The sequence below is a fragment of the Panthera onca genome, chromosome A2, assembly GCF_046562875.1.
Source record: "Panthera onca isolate mPanOnc1 chromosome A2, mPanOnc1 haplotype 2, whole genome shotgun sequence".
NCBI lineage: Eukaryota > Metazoa > Chordata > Mammalia > Carnivora > Felidae > Panthera > Panthera onca.
The window spans coordinates 111525437-111548322 of NC_138340.1; the positions used below are offsets into that span (position 1 = coordinate 111525437).

At 35.0% G+C, this 22886-nt stretch overlaps 1 protein-coding gene across 20 annotated transcripts in view; it reads left to right on the plus strand.

Annotated features, from left to right (window-relative positions):
* The window catches only part of HDAC9 (histone deacetylase 9), a 930192-nt gene that overhangs the window by 867647 nt on the left and 39659 nt on the right, over nucleotides 1-22886 (plus strand). For all 20 annotated transcript variants that reach the window (XM_078441509.1, XM_078441511.1, XM_078441488.1 and 17 more), the window contains one exon: nucleotides 11049-11133. In XM_078441509.1, coding sequence (XP_078297635.1) covers nucleotides 11049-11133 — 85 coding nt within the window. The remainder of the gene's footprint in view (nucleotides 1-11048; nucleotides 11134-22886) is intronic.

The window sequence follows — 22886 nt, forward strand, 5'->3', positions numbered from 1 at the left end:
TAGTATAAATTATCCAACTAATTGCATTCTTTATTCTCTTTCCAATAGACTACTATGCCTCCTTTTTACCTTTAAGTTCATTTTTAACTCTTTAGCTAGTTCTTGCTGTAGGTGTTTAAGTATACCATTAAGTCCAAATTTGCTGTGGTTAAGTGTCATAGAAACTGTGGGATACTATTCGGATATGACAGTGAATAGAGGCATCTGTTCATAGTCTTCCTTCTTCCATTCATTAGCTGATATATTTTGTCATGGTAGCTTGGGATGAAATTCAGTAAATAGTGCGATAACATCAGGAAGAATCTAGCCTTCTTGTCCCTTTTATTTTATTCAAGTAATCCTTTAATATTTCATGTGGGCTCCATGGCCATGACTGTACCCTTTGTTTCTTAGTTCTCCTGATATTCTCATAAGACTCATTAGGTTTATATCACTCCTCTTGGCCAGAGATGTTTCTTTATTGCTATGTGATGTCATCCACATGTAGGTAGTGTGCAGGCAGACTCAATCTGAATAATCTCAGTAATCTGTCAGTGTAGTAACTTGATTATCAATGGAATCCATCCTGATTGACTTTTTTTTTCAATCTTTTTGGTCAAAGATTTTAATGACTTCAAATCAATAAAGAGGATTATTTTGAGAATGACTCATGAATCACAATATGGATAAAATTATAACCAGATTTACTTAAGCAATCAAATTAAACATATACAACTAATTGAAGACATCTCCAAGACAATTATTTAAATGAAAGTTGAGTTTTAACTACCATTCCCTCCTCACTAGGGAATTGATAATAGTTCATCAACATGGAAGGTCAGATCTATATGGCAAACTGCTTCCCTTATCCTCTTGGTCTTGATCACTATATTCTTCCAAAGTTTCACAATATTTTTCATCCTGACACTGAACCCTTTCTAAATTTTTTCTGTGTTGCTTTACATGTTATAGTGGGTCTTTCAGTCCCTTTGTAGGTAAATTTGTAGCCTGTGTCTAAGAATATAACTTATTTTTCCTGAAATACCTACAATCTCACCTTTTTACTTAAATGCACCATAATATGTAGAAAAAATATGGAGTTAAGAAACAGATTTATTCCCCTATTCTTTTATGTCAGAAAACATATTGTCTTTTTAAAATGTTTTTTGATTGTAAAATACAATATTCAGAAAACTGTATAAGGTATGAATGCACAACTCAATGAAATACCACTAATCAAGCACATATATCACCACCAACCAAGTGAAGAAATAAAATAATGTCAGCACTTCAATAGACCCCATATTTTTCTTTTCCAATTAGTACTCCCCTTTTCAACACAAGATTTTAATTTACCAGTTTTTTAACTTTATATAAATGAAATCATACAATATTTATCTCTTTGTATATAACTTCTTTTGCTCAATACATGTTTATGAGATTCATTCATGTTATTGCAGCTAGCTATAGTTCATTCATTTGCATTATTATGTAGTATTATTACACTTCATAAAAGGAATATCTAAGAAAATGCCACACTTTACTTATTCTGGTTTTAATGACTATAGAGAATTTTTCCAGTTTGGGAGCCATTATGTACAATGCTATGATGGACTTTATATATATATATATATATATATATATATATATATATATATATATATATTTATATTTACATTTATATATTTATATATTTATATATTGATAAATATATATATATATATATATATATATATATATATATATATATGTTTCTTGGTGCATTTCTTTACACATTTCTGTTGACTATATATCTAAAAGTGGTACTGCTGGGATGTGGGATTTGTATGTGTTTAGTCTTTGTAGATAATAACAAACTTTTCTAGAGTGGTTGTCACAATTCATATTTACCAACAGCATGTGACTGTTTCCATTGTTTTACATACTTCCAGCATTTGGTATTGTCAGTCTTTTAAAATTGTTAGACATTCTGTTGTATGTGTAATAGTTTATCCTCATGGTTATGTCTTGCCAAAATACTAATGAAGAAGTAAAGCAGATCTTCATCTACTTTTTGATTATGTGTATATTCCGTTTTTGAAGTACCTTTTGTCCACTTTCAGATTGTCATTTTTCTTACTGATTTGAGCAGTTGTTTATGGATTCTACAGTTGGTTTCATGTGGTGAAATACCTTGTCTATTTACCCTTGTAATTGTGCCCTTTGAAAAATAAAAATAATTTTTAATGTCTAATCTGTCATTTCCTTTATGGTTAGCTCTTTTGTATTCTTTCAAAGTTTTCTTTGTGTATAGCCAAAGCTGTGTAAATACTCTCCTTTTTCTTTCCTTAAAGCTTTATTTTTGACTTCAACATTTAGCTGCATAGTCCATCGGGAATTGAACGTCTATATAGCACGAAGTAGAAGTTAAATTTGTGTGTGTGTGTGTGTTTTTAATGTGAATTAAAAGTTGATCCTGCACCGTTTATTGAAAAGACCATCTATTCCTTATGGCTGAGCATTAGTATCTTGTCTGTGTCTTCATAGAGATGCTATTGTATTCCACAGGTCTGTTTGTCTATCCTTTTGACAGTACTATACTGCCTTCACTACTATAGTTTTATAAGAAATCTTGATATCTGGTAGAACAAATCTCACATTTATTTTTTGTTTTCAAGACAGTCGTGGCTACATTTGTCCCTTCTGTGTTTTTATATAAAATTTTAGAATCAGCTTGTGCAGTTCCACAAAAGACATAAATGGATTTCGTTTGCCAATAAGAACAAAAGATTATCACATTATAATAAAAAAGTGCTATTTAAAAAGGAACACTTGTTATAATATAATAATAAAGTTTAAATATAAAAAGAAAAATTAAACTACAGAAATTAACTGAAATAAAGCTTGTGTGGCTATATTAATATCAGGTAAAGTGGACTTTAAGACAAAAAAATGAAGTAGAGATAGAGATGCTTCATGGTAGTAAAATATTCTATTAACTGAGAAGATGAAATAATTCAAAAGTAATGTATCTAACAATTCAGGTTCAAAACATATCAGGCAAAAATTGAAAAAAGCAAATGGAAAAATAATCGAAACCAGAATCATAATGACATTTTAATATACTTCTCTGAAACTGATTGAGAAAGAAGATAATAAAAGAGGGTGTTATGTAGATTTAAATACTTTCATAAACTTGCCCTAATTGAAATATATATAATAGGCCATACCCAATAATTGCAGAAAATCATTCTTTTCAAGGACACCTGTAATGTTTTCAAGAACAAACCATATTTGGGGACATAAAGCAAATTTCAATAAATTTCAATTGGATTCATATAGACTATAACTTCTTACCATAGTGAAATTAAACCAGAATCAATATTACATAATACAAACAAATGGAAACACAATCCATGGTTATGGATTAGAAGACCTGATATTGTTAAAATGTTCATACTTCCCAAAGTGCATATTCAGTGCAATCCATATCAAAATCCCAATGGCATATTTTACAGGAATAGAAAAAAAATAATTCATATGAAACCACAACAGACCATAAATAAACAAATCAGTCGTAAAAAAAAGAAGAACAAAGCTGGAGTCTTCACACCTCCTGATTTCAAAATAGATTACACAGGTTGGTAATTAAAATAGTACGACAATGCCATAAAGGTAGACTTGGAGACCAAGAGAAAGCACATAAATAAATCTACAGACCTACATGGTTAACTGATTCATACATATACGGTCCCAAGAATACGTATTGGAGAAAGTGAATCTCTTGAACAAATGGTGGGAAAACTGATATGTATTTATAAAAGAATGAAACTGGACTCTTATCTTATCTCATATACAAAAATAAACTCAAAATGTATTAAGATTTGAATGTAAAACCCAAAACTGTGAAACTCCTAAAAGAAACCAGGGAAAGTTTCATGACTTTGGTCTTGACAGTGATTTCCTGGATATGACACCAAAAGCACTGGCAACAAAACCGAGAATAAACAAGACTATCAGATTAAAAAGCTGTACAGCAAAAGAAACAATCAACAGAGTGTAAAGGCAATCTATGGAATTGGAAAAAATATTTGCAAACCATATATCTGATAAGGCATCTAAAAAATATAACAACTTTTAACACTATGGACTAAGGACTTGAACAGAAATTTCTCCAAAGAAGACATATACTGGCCACAAAGTATATGAAAAAATGTTTAATGTCACTAATCATCAAGAAATGCAAGTCAAAACCACACGGAGATGTCACCTCACATCTGTCAGTATGACTGTTATCAAAAATGGCACAAAGATGAGTGTTGGCAAGGACGTGGAGAAATTAGAACCCTTGCATGCTATTGGTGGGAATACAGAATGGTACAACTGCTCTAGAAAACAGTATACAGGGCCCTCAAAAAGTTAAATATAAAACTGCTGTATGATACAGCAAGATCAGGATCTTGAGGAGATAATAGCCCTCCCATAATCATTGCAGCACTACTTACCAAGGACAAGATGTGGACACAGGCTAAATGTTTACTGAAAGATGAATGAATAAGAAAATGTGGTAAATACATATTATGGAATACTATACAGCCTTTAAAAGGAAAGAAATTTTGCAATATGTGAAACATGAATGAATCTTGAAGACATTATGCTAAGTGAAACAGTCCATTCGCAGAAAGACACATACTGCATGATTCCATTTACGTGAGGTATCTAGAATAATCGGATTCACAGACTGAGAGGGTGAATGGCGGTTGTCAGGAATTGGAGGGAAAGATAAATGAGAGTTAGTAATCAATGAGTATAAAGTTTAAGTCAAGCAAGATCAATAAGCTCTGGTGATCTGCTCTATGTCATTATTCCTGGAGTCAACAATAATGTATTATACACTTAATTTTTTAAGTGGTTGGAATTTGTGTTAAGTGTTCTTACTACAGTAAAATAAAAGTAAGATACCAATGATGTAAAATAAAATGAAGTATAAAAACAAAACTAAAAAAAATTTAGTTATGTAATTTGAAATAAAAAACTAATTGGAAAAACTCATTTATTTGGAGATTTCAAAGTACAATATCTCATGTGCCAAAGAAATCACAGTATTAGAAAATATTTTGAGTTGAATGATTATGAAAATATGAAATATTAAAATTTGTGTCATGTATATAAAGTTGAATTTGGGGAAAATGTAAAGCTTTTAAATGTGTATATTAGAATAGAAGAAACTTTAAAATTGAAGATAGAAGTATAGAACTAAAGCAATTAGAAAATCAAAGCGTGAATTAAACATGAAGTAAGCAAAAGATATGTATAGAGAAGAAATAATGAAATACAAAACAAATATATAATGTATAAGATATTCAAAACTCAAAGTTTAGGGGGCACCTGGCCGGCTCAGTTGGTTAAGTGTCCTACTTTCGCTCAAGTCATGATCTCACAGACTGTGAGTTTGAGCAGGCTCTGTGCTCACATGTCATAGTCTGCAGCTTGCTTCAGATTCTGTTGTCTCCCTCTCTGTCTGCCCCTCCCCCCTCTCACACTCTGTCTCTCTCTCTCTTAAAAAAAAATGAATATTAAACAAATTTTTTAAAAGGAAAAAAAAGTGAAAGTTTAGTTCTTTGAAACAATTAACAGAATTGATAGAAATCTAGCAAGACAGAGAAAAGTTATGCATTACCAGTACTTGAAATGAAAAAGTAGACTTACCACAGATTTTAATGTGTGGGTTACAAAAGAATATTTAAAAAAATGTTTATGTAAAACAACTGAAATTTTATTTGAAATGGGAAATTTCTTATAAAAATATAACCTTGAAAAAACTGAATCAAGACAAAAAATTTGAATGATACTATAATAATTTACAAAACTGAATCTTTTTTTAATGTTTTTATTTATTTTTGAGAGAGAGAGAGAGAGAGAGAGACAGAGCACAAGCAGGGGAGGGGCAGAAAAAGGAGGAGACACAGATCCAAAACAGGCTGCAGGTTCTGAGCTGTCAGCACAGCCCAACAGGGGGGCTTGAACTCGTGAGCCAGGAGATCATGACCTGAGCTGAAGTCAGATGCTTAACCAACTGAGCCACCCAGGTGCCCTCAAAATTGAATCTTTAAAGCCAAATTTACCAAGAGAAAGTACCATGGTGAACCCATATGGCTTCACCAGTGAATTCTACTATAATTTACACTGTTTCAGAGTAAGGGGGTAGGAGTAAGAACACAGCTAATTATTTGAGACCAGTATAATATGATACCCTAAACTTGAACAAACATTATAAGAAAGGAATATTATAGGAAAATTCTGCTCATAAGCATAAACAAAATTATAGCCATTCTTCAATATCTTAAAATCCCATAACAAAATTATGTTTAAGCCAGGAACATAACATAGTAACATTCCAAAATAAGTAATTATAATTCACCATATTAAGAGAATGATAAAGAAACATAACCATTTCAATAGATGCTAAAAAATCAGTTGATAAATTAAACACCCAATTATGACTTTTGACGAACTAGGAATAAAAGGAAAATTTATTAACTTGATAAAGGATATTTATAAACATTCTGTAGTTAGCATCAGATTTAAGGGTGAAATATGGGAATTTTTCTTTGAAATCAAAAACAAGGAAAAGATGCTCACTTTTACTGCTTCATTTTAACAGTGCATTGGTGGTCCTAGACTGTGTAATAGGGTATGAAAAAGAAACAAAAAATAAAGTTTAAAGATAAACAGATGTCTCATTATTCACAGATGATATAATTGTGTATGTAGAAAGTCTATACAAAATTACTCATTTACACATTACTGGACTTAATAACTAAGTTTCAAGAATGGTCAGTTTAAGTTCAAAAATCAACTAAAACCTCAACTAAAAATCGATTACATTGATTTAAAAATGAATTATCCGTTATTCCTTCTAGTCTTTCACCCTAAAACCATGCCCCAACTACAGCAGGTAACCAAGAAAAAAACCTATCCCACTTAGATATGTTAGTTCTGGAGGCCAGAATAAAGACAACCTCTTTATGTTTTCTTTCAATTAATCTTTCCTTCATTCAACGTATTTTTTTTTAAATATTTTTAACATTTATTTATTTTTGAGACAGAGAGAGACAGAGCATGAACGGGGGAGGGTCAGAGAGAGAGGGAGACACAGAATCCGAAGCAGGCTCCAGGCTCTGAGCTGTCAGCACAGAGCCCGACGCGGGGCTCGAACCTACGAACCATGAGATCATGACCTGAGCTGAAGTCAGACGCTTAACCGACTGAGCCACCCAGGCGCCCCCATTCAACATATTTTTTTAATGCCCACCATATACCAGGCTATATCTTTGCCTTTAAAGGGCTCACAACAAAGTGGAAAATGACAGACGTGGCTTACTACAAAAATGTGTAGAGTAAACATGAATATGTGGAAAGGAAGAACAGAAGTGGAAGCCATTTGCCCTCACAGAGAATTTTAGAAAAGATTTCACAGAGCAGGCAATGTTCATATTGGTCCTCGGATGATTTAGCAAGGTTTCACCAATTCAAATAAGGATAGAGAAAATAGAATTTAGAAGAAACAGAATAAATAAAGGCATTAAAGTGTGGAAATACTGGGCGTATTTGGGAAACATAAAAGCTAACAAGAGTAGTTAGTAGATCCTCTGCTTGATTGATGTATACATCAGTTCTCATGTACCTAATTGCAAAATCTCTGTTTAGCCTTTTCTCTGTTCAGTTCTGAATCATGAAAATAATAAAGTTGATTTTCTTCTCTCATGAATACAGAGTAAATATTAAAACTCTTACTCAAGAGCTTCTCCAAGGATACCTTTGCCTATTTCTATAAATGCATGTTAGTCAACTAAAATGATTTTGATTAAATGGTCTGATTCTAAAGAATCTGAAAATTACTTATTTACAACATGGTAATAGCCACAATTTTATGGTGTTTTAAAATAGCTGTAATACTTAGAAATTACACGATATGTGAAACTTAGCAAACATTTGAATTATATCAATATGGTATTGCCACTTTCTGTAAAAAATATAGAAAAATAAATTTCCCTGTCGCAGTCAGAAAATTTGTATAAAGAAGTTATGTAAGTAATGGTTGCATTTAAGCTTTAGATATGCTGGATGAGAACTTCATGTGTCAAGAGGTTGTGTTAAAAATTATCTAGTGGGGCGCCTGGGTGGCGCAGTCGGTTAAGCGTCCGACTTCAGCCAGGTCACGATCTCGCGGTCCGTGAGTTTGAGCCCCGCGTCAGGCTCTGGGCTGATGGCTCGGAGCCTGTTTCCGATTCTGTGTCTCCCTCTCTCTCTGCCCCTCCCCCATTCATGCTCTGTCTCTCTCTGTCCCAAAAATAAATTAAAAACGTTGAAAAAAAAATTTAAAAAAAAAAAAAAAAAAAAAAAAATTATCTAGTGTATCTTCTTACTCCCTGATAATTATCATCACTTGATGGAATTGCTCGACAAAGATAGCATGATGGATGTGTGATATTTCCCTCATCTGCATCTGTTTTATCTTACTATAAGTTTTGCATACAAAAGTATTGTTTTATGTAAATTACTTCCTTATTTATATTTTAATAACTCTTACTAACATTGATTAGCCTCAACAGCCAATGTTTTTGCTGTATCTTATCAGCCAAACCAAATACATAACAGAGCTTTACTGCATATTGTTAGTTTCTGTCCAAATTTAAGAAAAATGACTATTCATTTAATATTATTTCATTATAGTTAGTTATACCAATACTTATAAATATTTGTTAAATAGATGCTTCAAGCAGATATTTTAAGTGCTTATAATTTTGAATGATTAAATCAACAAACACTCTAGAAAAGACAACTCAATTCTGTGGTCTCTCTTATGAAAACAGACCCTAAATGCTACTTGCCTTCTTGCCAACTCAGAATATTACCTATTACCTTCTCTGCAGAGCTACCTAAGGAAAAATAAAGAACCTACACTGAGAACTTTCTGAATTCATCTCTGTGTGTATATCCTCAAAATGAAGCAAATTGCAGCAATTTATTGAAGATTAAATCCTCCAAATGGCATTCACCTAAAAACATGCAGGGAAATGGTTTGGGGGTTTAAATTATCAGTGTAATTGCTTTAATTCTCTAGGTTGCTTTTATAAGTAGACACAACTTTATCATATTTAACTGACCATTCCAAATTGAAGGTTTAGTGTGGTTTGTATTTTTACTCTCAACACCCTGAATCACATTTACGTTCCACATAACCCAGATCTTAAAAATAGCCCACAAACCTCAATGCAGGAGAATTCCAGAAATGAGGTTTTTACATTAATGGTCTGCCTGTAGTTTTCTTTCCAGTAGCCTGCACCTTTTAATTTGTCAGCATTTTCCCCCTAATGGCACAGGAGAGCTTTTTGAAGAACTAAATATGCTGAAATCACCTCATTGTTTTGTTCTTAGATATTTGAACGTAGGGTGATGTTTCAAAAATTTTGTTAGTAAATTCTACCTGATTTCTATTAAAAATGTTCTTTAAGCTCTGAGACTGAAGTGAAAGGAGTATTTATAAGAAAGGTAGTTCAACCCTATCTGATTCTTGAGTAAGTTTTCCAAGTAACCTACTGCCTATGATTCATTACTTCCTTTGAGTTAAGAGGGTGTTAACTAGGGTAACATATTCTTGAAGATACTGTATGAAATACCAGATTTAAAAATTGATTTTAACAAATTTTAAGAATTTGAGATTACAGAACCTTTTCACTGACACTTTTTTTCTCTCTTGCTAAACTGTATTGCAAATAACCTTTTGATGTTTTAAAGGTTTTTCTTTGGCAGCTGAAAAAAACCTTCTTGAAAGTTGTATTTAGTGAATTTACCCATATATAAATATCCCTGAGCTACTCAGTTATCCTATGGCATCTGGAAGAAAGGTGCTATTGTTTTCGATTCCATGATTGAAGTATAGAATAATCAATTCAGAGAGACCCTGGGGGGAAGATTCACTCACATATGCTGTGGAAACTTGGAATTCCTGAGTTTTTAGGTTTTTTCTACAGAAAAAGAGACATAGATGAGTTTTTCAGTACAATGTCTAGTGACATCGGTTCCTTTTCAAGCCATATTATAATTTGACCATCAGTTTGAATTTGTGACTACTAACTTCAGATTTTCTAAGAAAACTCCTTTTTTTTAAATACCTTTGTTACTATTACTTTCCTTGCTTTCTGGATTTCAATAGCTAGACAGCTATTTTGTTTGCAAGGTTCTGGGTGTGCGGTTTCTGCTGCTACACACCAAGCAACATCACCAAGGTATTCCCAGGATGCATCATCAGATTTAGTTCTGCCAGAACAATCCATAAATTATTTAAAGTTCCTCTTCATTTCTCACAAAGCAATGTTTGCAAAGCTTGTCCATGAAAAATCATTGTAATTCCAGAAGATCATGATAGATTTGCAAGACAGGAATTTGTCCTGTGCTTCCACATGGACTTCTGCCTAGTTATGAATATAGTAGAAGTTAAATGAAAAATGCACAGTTATTTCCCTTTTAAACATGCAGTTTTTTTAGCTCTGGTTTTATTTGAACATTTTCTCTACCATTTCTTTAACCGCAATTGAGTAAGAGCAGCTATGTCTTATGGCTTTCTACTGTGAAGTGTCCGAAAGTGTAAGGTGGCCGGATGTAAAAATACTACGAAAGTATGGATAATAGACTGCCCACTTTCCGTCTACTGCAACTTCCCTGAGGTTTTGTTTGCAGGGCCCAGCTGCACATACAGACATGATGGAATTTGGTTTGTGAAGAACCCACAAAAATTACACAAATAACTCAGATTTTTAATGAATAATACACAGACATGCACCTGCTTCAGGGACTTCATAGATTAGTTTTGTGACCAATAGAAAAGCCCTTTGGAATTCAATTACATGGCTACAAAACAGAAAATAAAACTGGTTACACTTTTAGAACTGCTATCAGCAAAATGAAAATGTTAACTAGTTCTTGGGGCAGCCTTTTTTTTTTAGGTTGTTTCAATTTGCTTTGCTTCTGTCAGACTTACTATAAAGTCATAATATTCTGCTCTTTATTATCTACTGTTCCTGCAGCTGGAGCCGCTTGCAGAAGATATTCTCCACCAAACCCCGAATATGAATGCTGTTATTTCTTTACAGAAGATCATTGAAATTCAAAGTATGTCTTTAATTTTTTTTTAATTTCTAATCAGGTACAATTAATTAAACATATTGAGAATGAGAACACATGAAAAACATTTGAGCTTCTCAAATATGAGAAACATATTTAGAATTCTAATTTACACACATTATGTATTTATACCTAAATGTGTTACTGCCTTGCTCTTAATGTGCTTAATCTAACCTTACACTGATAACTCAGAGCCTCTATATTTAGAACCATGTTTTTCTCATATTTTCCAAGTGCTTGGATTCTTTTTTTCATTACTACCACTAAGTATCCATTAAAAAATGAAATTAATATAGAAATTTTAATTATATTGTCTAATCTTAACTAAGGGTAAGTTATCTCCTAATGATGTTAGAATTAAGGAATCATTTACTGGTTTTCAGTTTGTCAAGAGAGGAGAAAGTTAGTGAAAAAGCCTCACTACTAGAAAATCTAGGGGTCCCTGGGTGGCTCAGTTGGTTGAGCCGCTGACTTCGGCTCAGGTCATGATCTCGCAGTCTGTGAGTTCGAGCCCCACATTGGGCTGTGTGCTGACAGCTCAGAGCCAGGAGCCTGCTTCGGATTCTGTCTCCCTCTCTCTGCCCCTCCCCCACTCATGCTCTGTCTCTCTAGCTCTCAAAAATAAAAATAAACGGTAAAAAAAAAATAAAAACAAAAGAAAAGAAAATCTAAACAAAGGAGGGAAAGTCAGAAACTTTACTATCCATTTCCCTTCACACACATAAACACACATACACACACTTGAAATCAAGCATAAATTAACACGAAAGTTAGCATGAAGGGAAAAACCAAATGGCAAAATTATGTGTGAAGAAGAATCAGGAAAACCCTTAGCTTTGCTATTGTCCTATAGAAGCATTTTTTAAATACCGCTAAAGAAACCACCTTCCAGCTTTCTAAGTTTTTTTGACTTTGCTAGCTCAGAAGCAATTTTGAGATATGGGTGTATGTGGGGTGCTGTGACTATTTACAAATCATGCCATATAGGAGCTCAAAGCAATCTCCACTTTACTTAATTTCATTATTGCCTGGATTGAGGGTCATAGGTTCCCCATAAATGTTTATTGGTTATATCATAACTGGAATAAAGTCCAAATTTCAAGGATCTTCAGAGACTAGAAATGTAAACATTCAAATATTTGGAACCAAAACCTGTCATTATATTGTCTCATTTCCATTGAGAGTAAATTAAGAGACTCTATTATATATTGTTCTGGATCTTAAGGAAAAGGATCTTAAAATGATCTTTAACAGCCTTCTCATATTCATCTATATCCACTCTAATACCCCTTTCAGGTAATCAATAGTATAAAAATACCTACTTTTTATACATATTATTTTCTTTTATTCTGAGCATTCTTTTGCCATTATACACATAGATTATTAAAAGTTATTGTTCTTATGTATCTTCTGATTGTATTAAGCATTCTTTAATACTTATGATATGTTGATAGAAGATAATTTCATCAGTCATCAAGGCACAGAAGTTATGAAGAAGAATAGGTAGAGTTTCTGGCATCAAAGAGTTATAGTCCAGTGAGTGAGAGACGCTTCAATAGATCCTTCCAATATGGGGTCATGAGGTGCACTGAGACAGTAGAGAAGGAGCATTCTCTTTCTTAAGTCACTTTCAGTGGGGTTGAGAGATACTAGAAAGTGAGGAAGGTTCAAGAAAGGTTCAGGGAAGGCCTGTTGGCAGTGATAGGGCCTGAGCTTGGTCTTAAGGACTGAACACGATTTGGGCCAGATGAAGAGCGAATGTTTGGAAGAGAGTAACAAAAGCAAGCTCTCAATTTTCGCATAGGTATGAAAAAATCACAGTGTACATCTTCAAAAACTGTACTGTTGCCTTTTGTATTAGATCTAATTTCCTGGTAATAACTTTCTACTGCATGACTTTACCACTGACATTTTTGAGTGATTTTTTCAGTCTGCTCTAGCCAAACAAACCTGTTTGTCTCTTGAAAAAGACTCATTCTACTATCAAAACTTGCTCTATGAGAATTCTACCACTGTGGATTGTGAATTAGTCTTCTGTTCTAAAATGCATTCCACAGCACTCAACACTGACAACTACCCCCATTTAAAATCCCCTGTCTTTCTGAACTCCTACTGAGGATTCCATCCAGCATTTGTAAACCCAATACTTCCACTAACTCTCAACACTAACATGTGGATTTTAATTAGTAGCATTTTTCCTTAAATTTCTTCTATTATTTGAGTTTTTTGTGTACTTTATGGTCTGTTAGTCTTGGTTCCTTCTTTTGATGATAGTCAGGAGTATGGGAATCACATCTTTTCACCCCTCCATGTACCTGTGGAACGGGTTGACAGCAGGGGAGATATTTAAAGTGCATAGGGGCCCGGGAATGGAAAGCAGGCAGAGTTAAGTTGGGAGGATTTGATCTTCAAGGCCCTAGGGAATGAGAGCTTGCATCAAAGGGAGTTTCTGAAAGAAGACCTCCTCTTTCTTAGCCATGGATACATGACATAGTGGGTACTGTTGTTGGCTCCTCAGCAACAATGCCTTCCTAACTTCTACTCAAAAGAAGCCTGGTTTTAGTCATGAATCCTTGCCACCAGATACCATGCAACTCAGAGAAGATGAACTTATGCCCAGTTCCAGGGAAGCTGTTCTTAGTCTAAGCCTAAACTAGTTAACCCACTTAAATAGTGATTGGTTAAGGAATGGGGTATGTGACCCAATTTTGGCCACTGAGAATTAAAGATGGCTTCTTGGATGTTCAGCCTGTGCAGTCACATAACTCCACACTTATAAGGACCCAATGCATAGTTTCATGCTCTTCCTATTGTTGCCTTTAAATTCTTACTAAGTTTTGAAAAAGGGGCCCACATTTTTATTTTGCACTGGGCCCTGCAAATTATTCAGCCATTCCTGATAAAAATCAAGGTGTTAGTGATGTGAAAAGATATTTGCCAGGAAAGACTGATAGTAACATTACCACAGGGAGAACTCGAGTTGTGGTTAAGAAGGAACTGGTGAGTAAAGGTTGTAATGGGAAAGACAAATACAAGATGAGAATGATCTCTTGTCATTTGGGACATGAAGTAGAAAACAGTGCAGAGAAAGTTGTTTGAGACTGTGGCTTTGACACTATGTGGTACATTTTTATGTAGTTCTTTGAATTGTGTGTCTTTTGGGACCATTTGAATTGTATGTCTTTGGGGCCACTCTTCCAGACTAAAGAACCTGAAAAGGGCTGCATAAGGTCCATTAAGCAATAAAATAATGTGGGTGTTTCTGAGTAACAAACTTCATAATGGCTTGAGAAATTAAAATTATGGGCTTCTGCCTTAGCAAACAATGCTAGATTTCCTTACAAACTATAAAATTGTACTCTCACTTTTATTTTTCTCTGTTTTATAACTCACTCTTTCATTTCAAGTCCTCTTACAGGGCTTCAGGCCCTTGACTGGGCTCCCCTTTTCCCCTTTGGTGGGGAAAGTAGTCAGGACCCACTACATAATTTGCAGATCCCAGTGCAAAATGAAAATGTGTGAATACTTCCTTGTTAAAAAAATACTATAATTTCATGAAGGTGACAGCAGAGCACTGAATGCAACATGCAGGCCCTTCTGTATATGGGGGTCCTTTGCAACTGCACAGGTTGCCTTTAAGGTGGCCTTTGTTTAACTGAAGAACCCCCTCTTCACATACGTCTCTGAGCATCTCACAGGTGCCTCGTTTTAACTTTGGGAGGTGTTTGAATTGTTAGTATAGGTTGTGAAGGATTCTTTTGTGCTACGGTTTGAGACTACAGTATCAGAAAACTATGTAAATGTCGAGAAGCAGGATTTGTAGCATGTGGGAAACATTCAGGCAAGTTCCTAGATAGCCTTGTCCCAAGACAGACAGCAAGGTGCTGACAGGCCTTCTGTGAATTTCTCTTTGAGAACAGAGCCCCCCAGCTGAGGGTATGCAGGTGCTGGAGGCTGTGATTAGCATTGGCCCTTTGCCTGGCCACATGTATGGGAATATTTGGCAGCAGGATCATCCCTGTTGTCCTGTCCTTGTTTATGTTACTCATTTAGCTAAGAAAGAAAGGCCTTACGAGGCAACGGCGGGGCAATCATTATTCCTGACAGGTAATAAAGACCCCTCCTGACAGGTTAGGGTCTGGTTTCATCTCAAGATGGCGGATGTATACAAAGATCAACTATGTTTGAGATGGTCAAGATGCTTCTTGTTTGCACATGCTGTTCACTTTGGTAACAAGTGTTCTGCCTCATCCCTATCAAGTTTTCTAGACTTAGCTCAGACGTTATCTCTTTTGAGAAGCCATGTATGAGTCTCCCTTTATTGTTATTCTAGATTAGGTACATTTCCTGTGTGTTTTCATGGCAGAGATTGTTTTTGCTGGTGTTATTTGTTTTTAATTGCTATATTCTTTACACAGTGTCTGTCCAAGGTAGGCATTGTGCAAATGTTTATTGAATGAATAACAGTTGAATCAGTTGAATCCGTTGATCTGTCCATATTTGCCACATTTTTTTCTTAGCCCGGGTTAATTTTCGTAACTAACTAACATAACTCCTTGGCTAGCCCATGCAGATAAGAGATTGAGAAGAATAGGCAAATTATGTATGAGCTCTTTTCTTCTGTCTTCCTTAACCCATAATGATGAATCACTTCTAAGTTAGAAGGAACATGAATTACTTGTGAGCTACCACTTTCATCACTAATCTTAGAGGTGGCAGTTCTCAGAGCTGAAACTAATAGTTTGCTGGTGGCTATAATCACCAGTGAGTGATGCCAGGTAAGAGTCAGCCCAGAGAAGGATAAAGAACCCTCATCTGTATGTTTCCTTTTCTAAAACCCACCCTAACAAGTTACAGAGTCCATTGAACTCTTCTTCCCTTCTTTTTCATTGTAAGGTGAGAAGCAGGGTTCCCAAATGACATTTTTCACACCAGTCCTGGCCCATGATAACATTTTTACTGATTTTGAAGGGAGGGATTATGAAGTGAGTTTTCCATAAAACTCAATCCATGTTATTTGAAAGACTATAATTTTAAGCTCTAAAACATATAATGAATGATATTGATATTGATCTGTGAAACCCCAAAATATGAAAACCACAAGTATAGAGCCATGGTTTCCTTTTACTTACTCACTTTTTAGTAAGAAGAGTACTTTTTAAGTGTCAACCAATTTTGTAGACCTCCTGAATGATAATAGTGATAATCATAGTATCTTTTGATTTGTGGATCAAGAAAAATATATATGTACACAAGAATTTGAGGATTCTTTACAAATTTAGCTACAACCCTCCGCAGCTGATAAGTTGAAAAACACCAGGATAGAGGATTTTAAAATGACAGTAACTCCTATATGATCCTCTCTACCACTCACAAACATGATGAGGAGCAAGTCACTTAGCTTCTCTGAGAAATTTCAGGAAGAATGGCATGGCATATCACCATACTGCTTTTCTAAATTGGAGCTACTGTGGCAACAAAATGGCAAATAAGAAGCAAGATCATTAAAAAAATGGTTGGAATTTTCCCACTCCACCCCCCCACTTTCATCTTTTCCCCACCCTAGTGATTCTTCCCTTGTTTAGTGAATTGGAGTCTTAGAATTCCATATTATGCCAATCACAGCACAATAGTTACATAGGCCAGAATAAGGAAAGGACAGTATTTGTCATGTATGTTATTATCAAATAACACCCATGTTTCCTGCATGTAAAATTTGTCAGTAGGCCCTATTTCTTAAAACACACACACACACACACACACACACACACACACACACACACACACACACATTATTATTTAGGGCAATGAGAAGTGAATTTATGGTCCTCTGAATTTATTCCACTTTTGAGGCCAATATGAAAAAGAATACAATTTTCTCACTGCAGGAGAATATACTGTGGAACTAGGTAATTGACTCTAAGGTAGTCACTGATCCACTGGTTTAGGCACCACAATGAAATAAGAAGTAACTGATGTTGCAAGCAAACAATGGCAAGTTAATTTTGTTGATTTCATTTCTACTCTATTTCCAAGGGAGATAACTAGTTGGTAAAATAAAATATAAACACTGTTGATATACCCACTAAGTAGATCATCAGAGCAGTATAAGAGATTTATGTATAGTAATTAATGAAACAAAGCTATTAAAGTAAGGTAAGATTTGTTCTAAAGAGACAACCATTGTTTTCTTTTAAGTGAAATGCCCTTCTCAGCCATCTCCTCCCATCTTTCTAATTCCCTTTATCCACTCCCTTATCAAGGAGAAGGGGCGTTTACATCACAATTAAGGAGAAAATCCAGATTGTTTCTAAACTGAAAGGAATTTGCATATATCTGTTGTGAGGAAACTGTCCAATATCTTAACCTCAGGGGCTATGCACATGGATTAAAGGATTGTTCCCCATATTGCAACATGCACTGCATAAATCATCTTGCAACCTTTACTAGGTTCTTTAACTCCATACCCAAAGCCTCAACCACATTAAGTTTTTTTTTTTTTTCGCTCCTTCTTATTGTATTTTGATTTTCTACCTTTTTTTGATATATCTTTCTCTTTTCCTCTCTCCTCTACCTCCATCCTATTGAGATCCAGGAGAGAAGAAGAGATACCCAGAGTGTTGCAAAGGTTTTAACTCAGAAGGATCTGAGGACTCATTTCAGTCAGGGAAGGAACATGCTCAAATCTGCACTTCACAAGATTATTATGCCTGCAAAAAGGACAGGAGATTTAGCATGGCTTATTGTCAGATGTGAGCAGTTTAAATCGGAAGGAGAATTGACTTGCGATGGTAATTAATTGGCATGGAGAGAATTAATAATTTCCAGGTATCAAGCTTGAACAACTGAGTAGTTGGTGGTGTCACCTCCTGTGATAGGGAACAGCAGAGGAAGAAAAGGTTTGGAGAGCAAGATGAATGATATTAGACTTAAGAAGATATTTGAGGCATCTGGCTGGCTCAGTCAGAAGAGCATGTGACTCATGGGGCACCTGGGTGGCTCAGTCGGTTGAGCGTCCAACTTCGGCTCAGGTCATGATCTCACATTTGTGGGTATGAGCCCCGCATCAGGCTCTGTGCCGACAGCTCAGAGCCTGGAGCCTGCTTCTGATTCTGTCTCCCCCTCTCTCTCTCTCTGCCCCTCCCCTGCTCATGTGCTCGCTCTCTCTCTCTCTCTCTCAAAAATAAATAAACGTTAAAGAAAAAGAAGAAGAAAAAGAGCTTGTGACTCTTGATCTTGGGATTGTGAGTTTGAGCCCCAGGTCAGGTGTAGAGTTTTCTTTAAAGAAGAAATTTTGTTGATTGAAATGCTTGAAATTAGGGGAAAGGCATCATCATTCTAAATATGAGTTTTTCACTACAGTGAAGTCATGGAGGGACATTAGATTAAATTATTTATACAATGTAAACCCTGTAAACTGCTAGCAAATAGTAAAGTAATAATTATTAAGTGCTTTCAGTGTGCAAGGTACTGTTCTAAACACTCTTATTAATATAGATTAACTCATTTAATCTTCCTAACAACCCTATGAGGTAGGTACTATTTTCATTTCCATTTTACATCCAAGTAAACTGCGGCACATCTAGGTTAATCAACTTCTCCAAGGTCACACAGTTAAAAACTGGATAAAGGCAACATCATAAATCAAGCAGTCTATCTCCAGAATATATAGTCTTAGCCATTATGTTATTCTATCTCACAAATAAATTCATTATTTGTACTTTTTGTGTATACTTTTTCCATTTCTTTGAAAAATGACATATTTAGGGGAAAAATCAATTTAACTGAAGATTTGGAGTTTTGTAAGTTCTGGTTGATTGAGGTTTAGTCCGTTCTAGAAGGGCAGTGCCAAATTAGAAGGAGCCATGGAGCTATGAATCCACTTTGGAGCCCCTTGTAAACTTGTGAAATACATCTAATCACAGAAAAATGCAAGGATTGGCAGAATTTCAAATCCCTACCCTGTTGAGTTTAAAACCTTGACTGTTGTCAGGTGTGAGCTGCTATTTGTCATAGATTTTTTGGTTTAGACAGAGGCCTTGACGTTGCAGCCCTGGGCCAGGCAGACCTTCACTGAAGAAAAGCAGCATTAGACATTTTCCCACTATTAACCCCACCAACCCTTACTTGTATCAGAGCCAGGTCAGACTTGCACATGTGGCTCTTTGAATGTTGATTTTGAACTTCTAATTAACCATTCTCTTGACATGTTGAGACTCTGATTATTGTTTGGTGGAGCACTAATACTAGAATATACCTGAATCAAAAGGAAAATCTGTTATCTGCTTAGAGACTTAACTTGTCTGGAATTTTTTTTAATTCCAGCTGCATCTATGGTTACAAGTTTTCTTTCACTTGTGTTCTACTAAGGCAAAACTAATCAAACCACAGGAATAAATAAAACTGCGTGTTTCTAGGACTGAACACTCTTTAAGAATAGGATTGCACTAACGTTAAAAAAATTAAAAAAAAAAGGGGGGGTTGGGACTGAGAGCATAAAAAAAAAAAAAAAAGAATAGGATTGCACTGTAATTATATACTCAGCTGTTAGCACCCAGATAAGCTTCACACACACATTCGATACCATTCACTGAGATAAGACATGTTAGAAGGTCAAGTTTGGGAGAAGGTAATTTGCTAGGTGTTTATATACATTACATCTAGTCCTCACACAGCTCTGCAGTGAATAATTAGTTTCCTCATCTTGTTCATTAATAAATTGAGGCTTAGCAAGTTTAGGTTGCTTGTTGAAGGTCTTTCCACAAGTAAGCAGTCAACCAAGACTTGAATTCTGGTCTGACTTTGCTGTTAAAACCCTCTTTCTTTCTGTTAAAGCATATGACCTTCCTCTTCCTCATTTCACAGTTAAGGGCAGAGTTCCACCACATTTCCTATTCCCAAGTATCCCAGGATAGACACTAAACTATACCTCTTTTAAAATATAATAGATTCTGCATACATTAAAAAAAGACTATTTTAATACATTACTGGGCTTGCTAGCATGTAAGGGAATAGGATGAAAAAACAAATAAACTGAAATTTAATAGAGTAAGTAACACAAAAAGGGAGAGTATCCCTGAGTCAAATGACAGTATCAGTGTTGTAACTGCACAATAAAGCATAAGGTCTGCATCAAAGTTGGGGATATGAATTTGATGGGTACCAGTGAGGTTTTATCTTGGTCTACTCCTGGTTCTGAAGGAAGCAAATGCACTTTCTTTCTGGAGGAAAAGTATCCCTAATTTAGACCCCAGTATATGCAGAGATGAAGTTCAACAAAATATGAATTCAAATAAATAAACATACATATTTAAATAAATGGATAAAATCAAATATACAAGGGCACAAGCCACTAGAGAAAGTCAGCAGAAAAGAGAAACAAGAGATTAATAAGCCTTATCTGTGGGGTTAAAATAGAGGAGAGGCACTATTTTCAGGGAATGATAACGGATTAAAAATACTCATTTACTTTCACTTCTCCATGGAGTTCCACTAAGATAATAAAAAAGAGGGGTTTTATGTTGTTTTCTTTTGTTTGTTTTGTTTTGTTTTTAAGACATGGACTCATAGGGATAAAGAACAAAAAAGGAAATAATAAGAACCTGGAGAACAGATGACCATCTGTTAGTGTCTTGGCAGACTTGGGGGGAAAAAAAAGTCCTAAGCCAGTACTGGCAGGTATATCTCTGATAGTGAGGGATACATCAGACCCATATGCCATAGAGTTGTTGACTCACACACCTAAGACTCTTTATTTTTTTCATTTCATTTGTTTTATCATTTCTCTTAATTCATTTTCCTTTCCTTTCTTCACTTCTGTGTCCACCTTGAAAACAGTTAATGCCCAAATTCTTTTGCCCGTCTACCTTTCAATCTGCCCTAAAAATCTTGGCCTTCTACTTTACCAATCTAATAAAATCTCTACCTTGGATATATTCTACAAAGAACTTTCTCCAATACTGTACCTAAGTTAACAGGTCTGCTCATGATTATCCTGAATCATAGTACTTTGGCCTCCTGTAAATTTATGATCACCAAATTCAAATGGGCCCATTATAATCCTACTGTATTACTCAGGTCAATTTACTCTCTCTCTCTCAAACTACACTTCTTCAAACTTCTCTCTCCTCAAACCTCTATCCATCTTACCTTTACCTCCCTCCTTAATCTCAGCAACAAACCTTAGAGTAAATTATAGCTACCAAACTGCTATCTTTGAACTGTTCATTGCCATCAGCATTTAAGCATCCTAAAATACTCTTCATCTTAAAAAACAAAACAAAACAAAACAAAAAAAACCAAAAACCAACCTCCAACTACCTCACTCCTTTAGCTTACTACCTATCTCTCTTCAACCCTTTAGGAACCAAATCTTGAAAAAATGTTTCTATCTAGCCATCTCCATTTTCTTAGTTCCAGTCCCTGTCAGAACCAGTCTAGTGTGGTTGGTCTCACTGTGGTCACAGGTCACTGTGGTCACAGTGGCCTTTCTGCTGCCAGATTTAAAAAGGTGACTTTTTGAAACTTTTTATTTTGAAATGATTTTACATTTAGAGAAAAGTTGCAATTATAATACAGAGTTCTCATATGACCTTCACTCAACTTCCCCTAATGTTAACATCTTGCATAACCATAGCAATAATTACAGAAAGTAACAAATTAACAGTAATATAATTCTGTTAACTAAACTATAGACAAAGGAGTCCACCAGTTCACTCTTTTCCTTGTTCTGTTCCAGGATTCAGTCTTTGATTGACACATTGCATTTAGTTGTCATGTCTCAGTCTTCTCCCATCTGTGACAGTTCCCCAGTCTTTTTATGGCCTTGGCACTTTTCAAGAGTGCTGGTCAGTTAGTTTAAAGAGTATCTTTCAGCTTTGTATTTTCTGATGTTTTTCATGAATAGATTGAGGGTGTGCATTTTGGACAAGATTACCGCCGCAGTGATGCAGTTTCTTAGTGGTTCAGATCCATGGTACATAATGTGAATATGTCTTATTATTGGTGAGGTTAAACTTGATCACTTGATTAAGGAGCTCTCCAATGTGATGTTATAATGCTTCCCTATGGAATGAATAAATATGTCGGAAAGATCGTTTGCAATTATGCAAATATCCTGTTTCTCCCCAAGCTTATCCACTAATTTTAGAAGCCATTGGTAGATCATGCCTGCTAAAATTATTACTTGGGTGTTCCAATGCTGATTTTCTATTTCCCTTACTCCTTAGAAGCAATGAGGAACTGTCCTTTCTCTTACCATTATTAATTTTGTTGCAAATTATTCTCGCTTTGGATCTTTTTCAGGCTGGCTCCTATGTCCTTTGGACATGGTCCTATCTTTTTGTGAGCATTTTCTTAGTTTTTGGCATCACAAGATGTTCCAAGTTCACCTTGATTTTCACCTACTACTCTGAGTTCTTCAGAGAAACATAATCTATATAACAATAACTATAATAAGCGTGTATATATATATATATATGTTATATATCTATATATCTATATATATATGTTATATATCTATATCTATATCTATATCTATATCTATATCTATATCTATATCTATATATGTTATATATCTATATATAAATAATGAGGCAGTAGATCATGCAGTTGTAACTGAGGCTGAGAATTCCAAAATCTGCACTTGGCAAGCTGGAATCCCAGAAGAATAAATAGCAGAATTCCAGTCCAAACTCAAAGACCCAAGAACTAGGAAAACCAGTGGTTTAAGTTCTGAGACC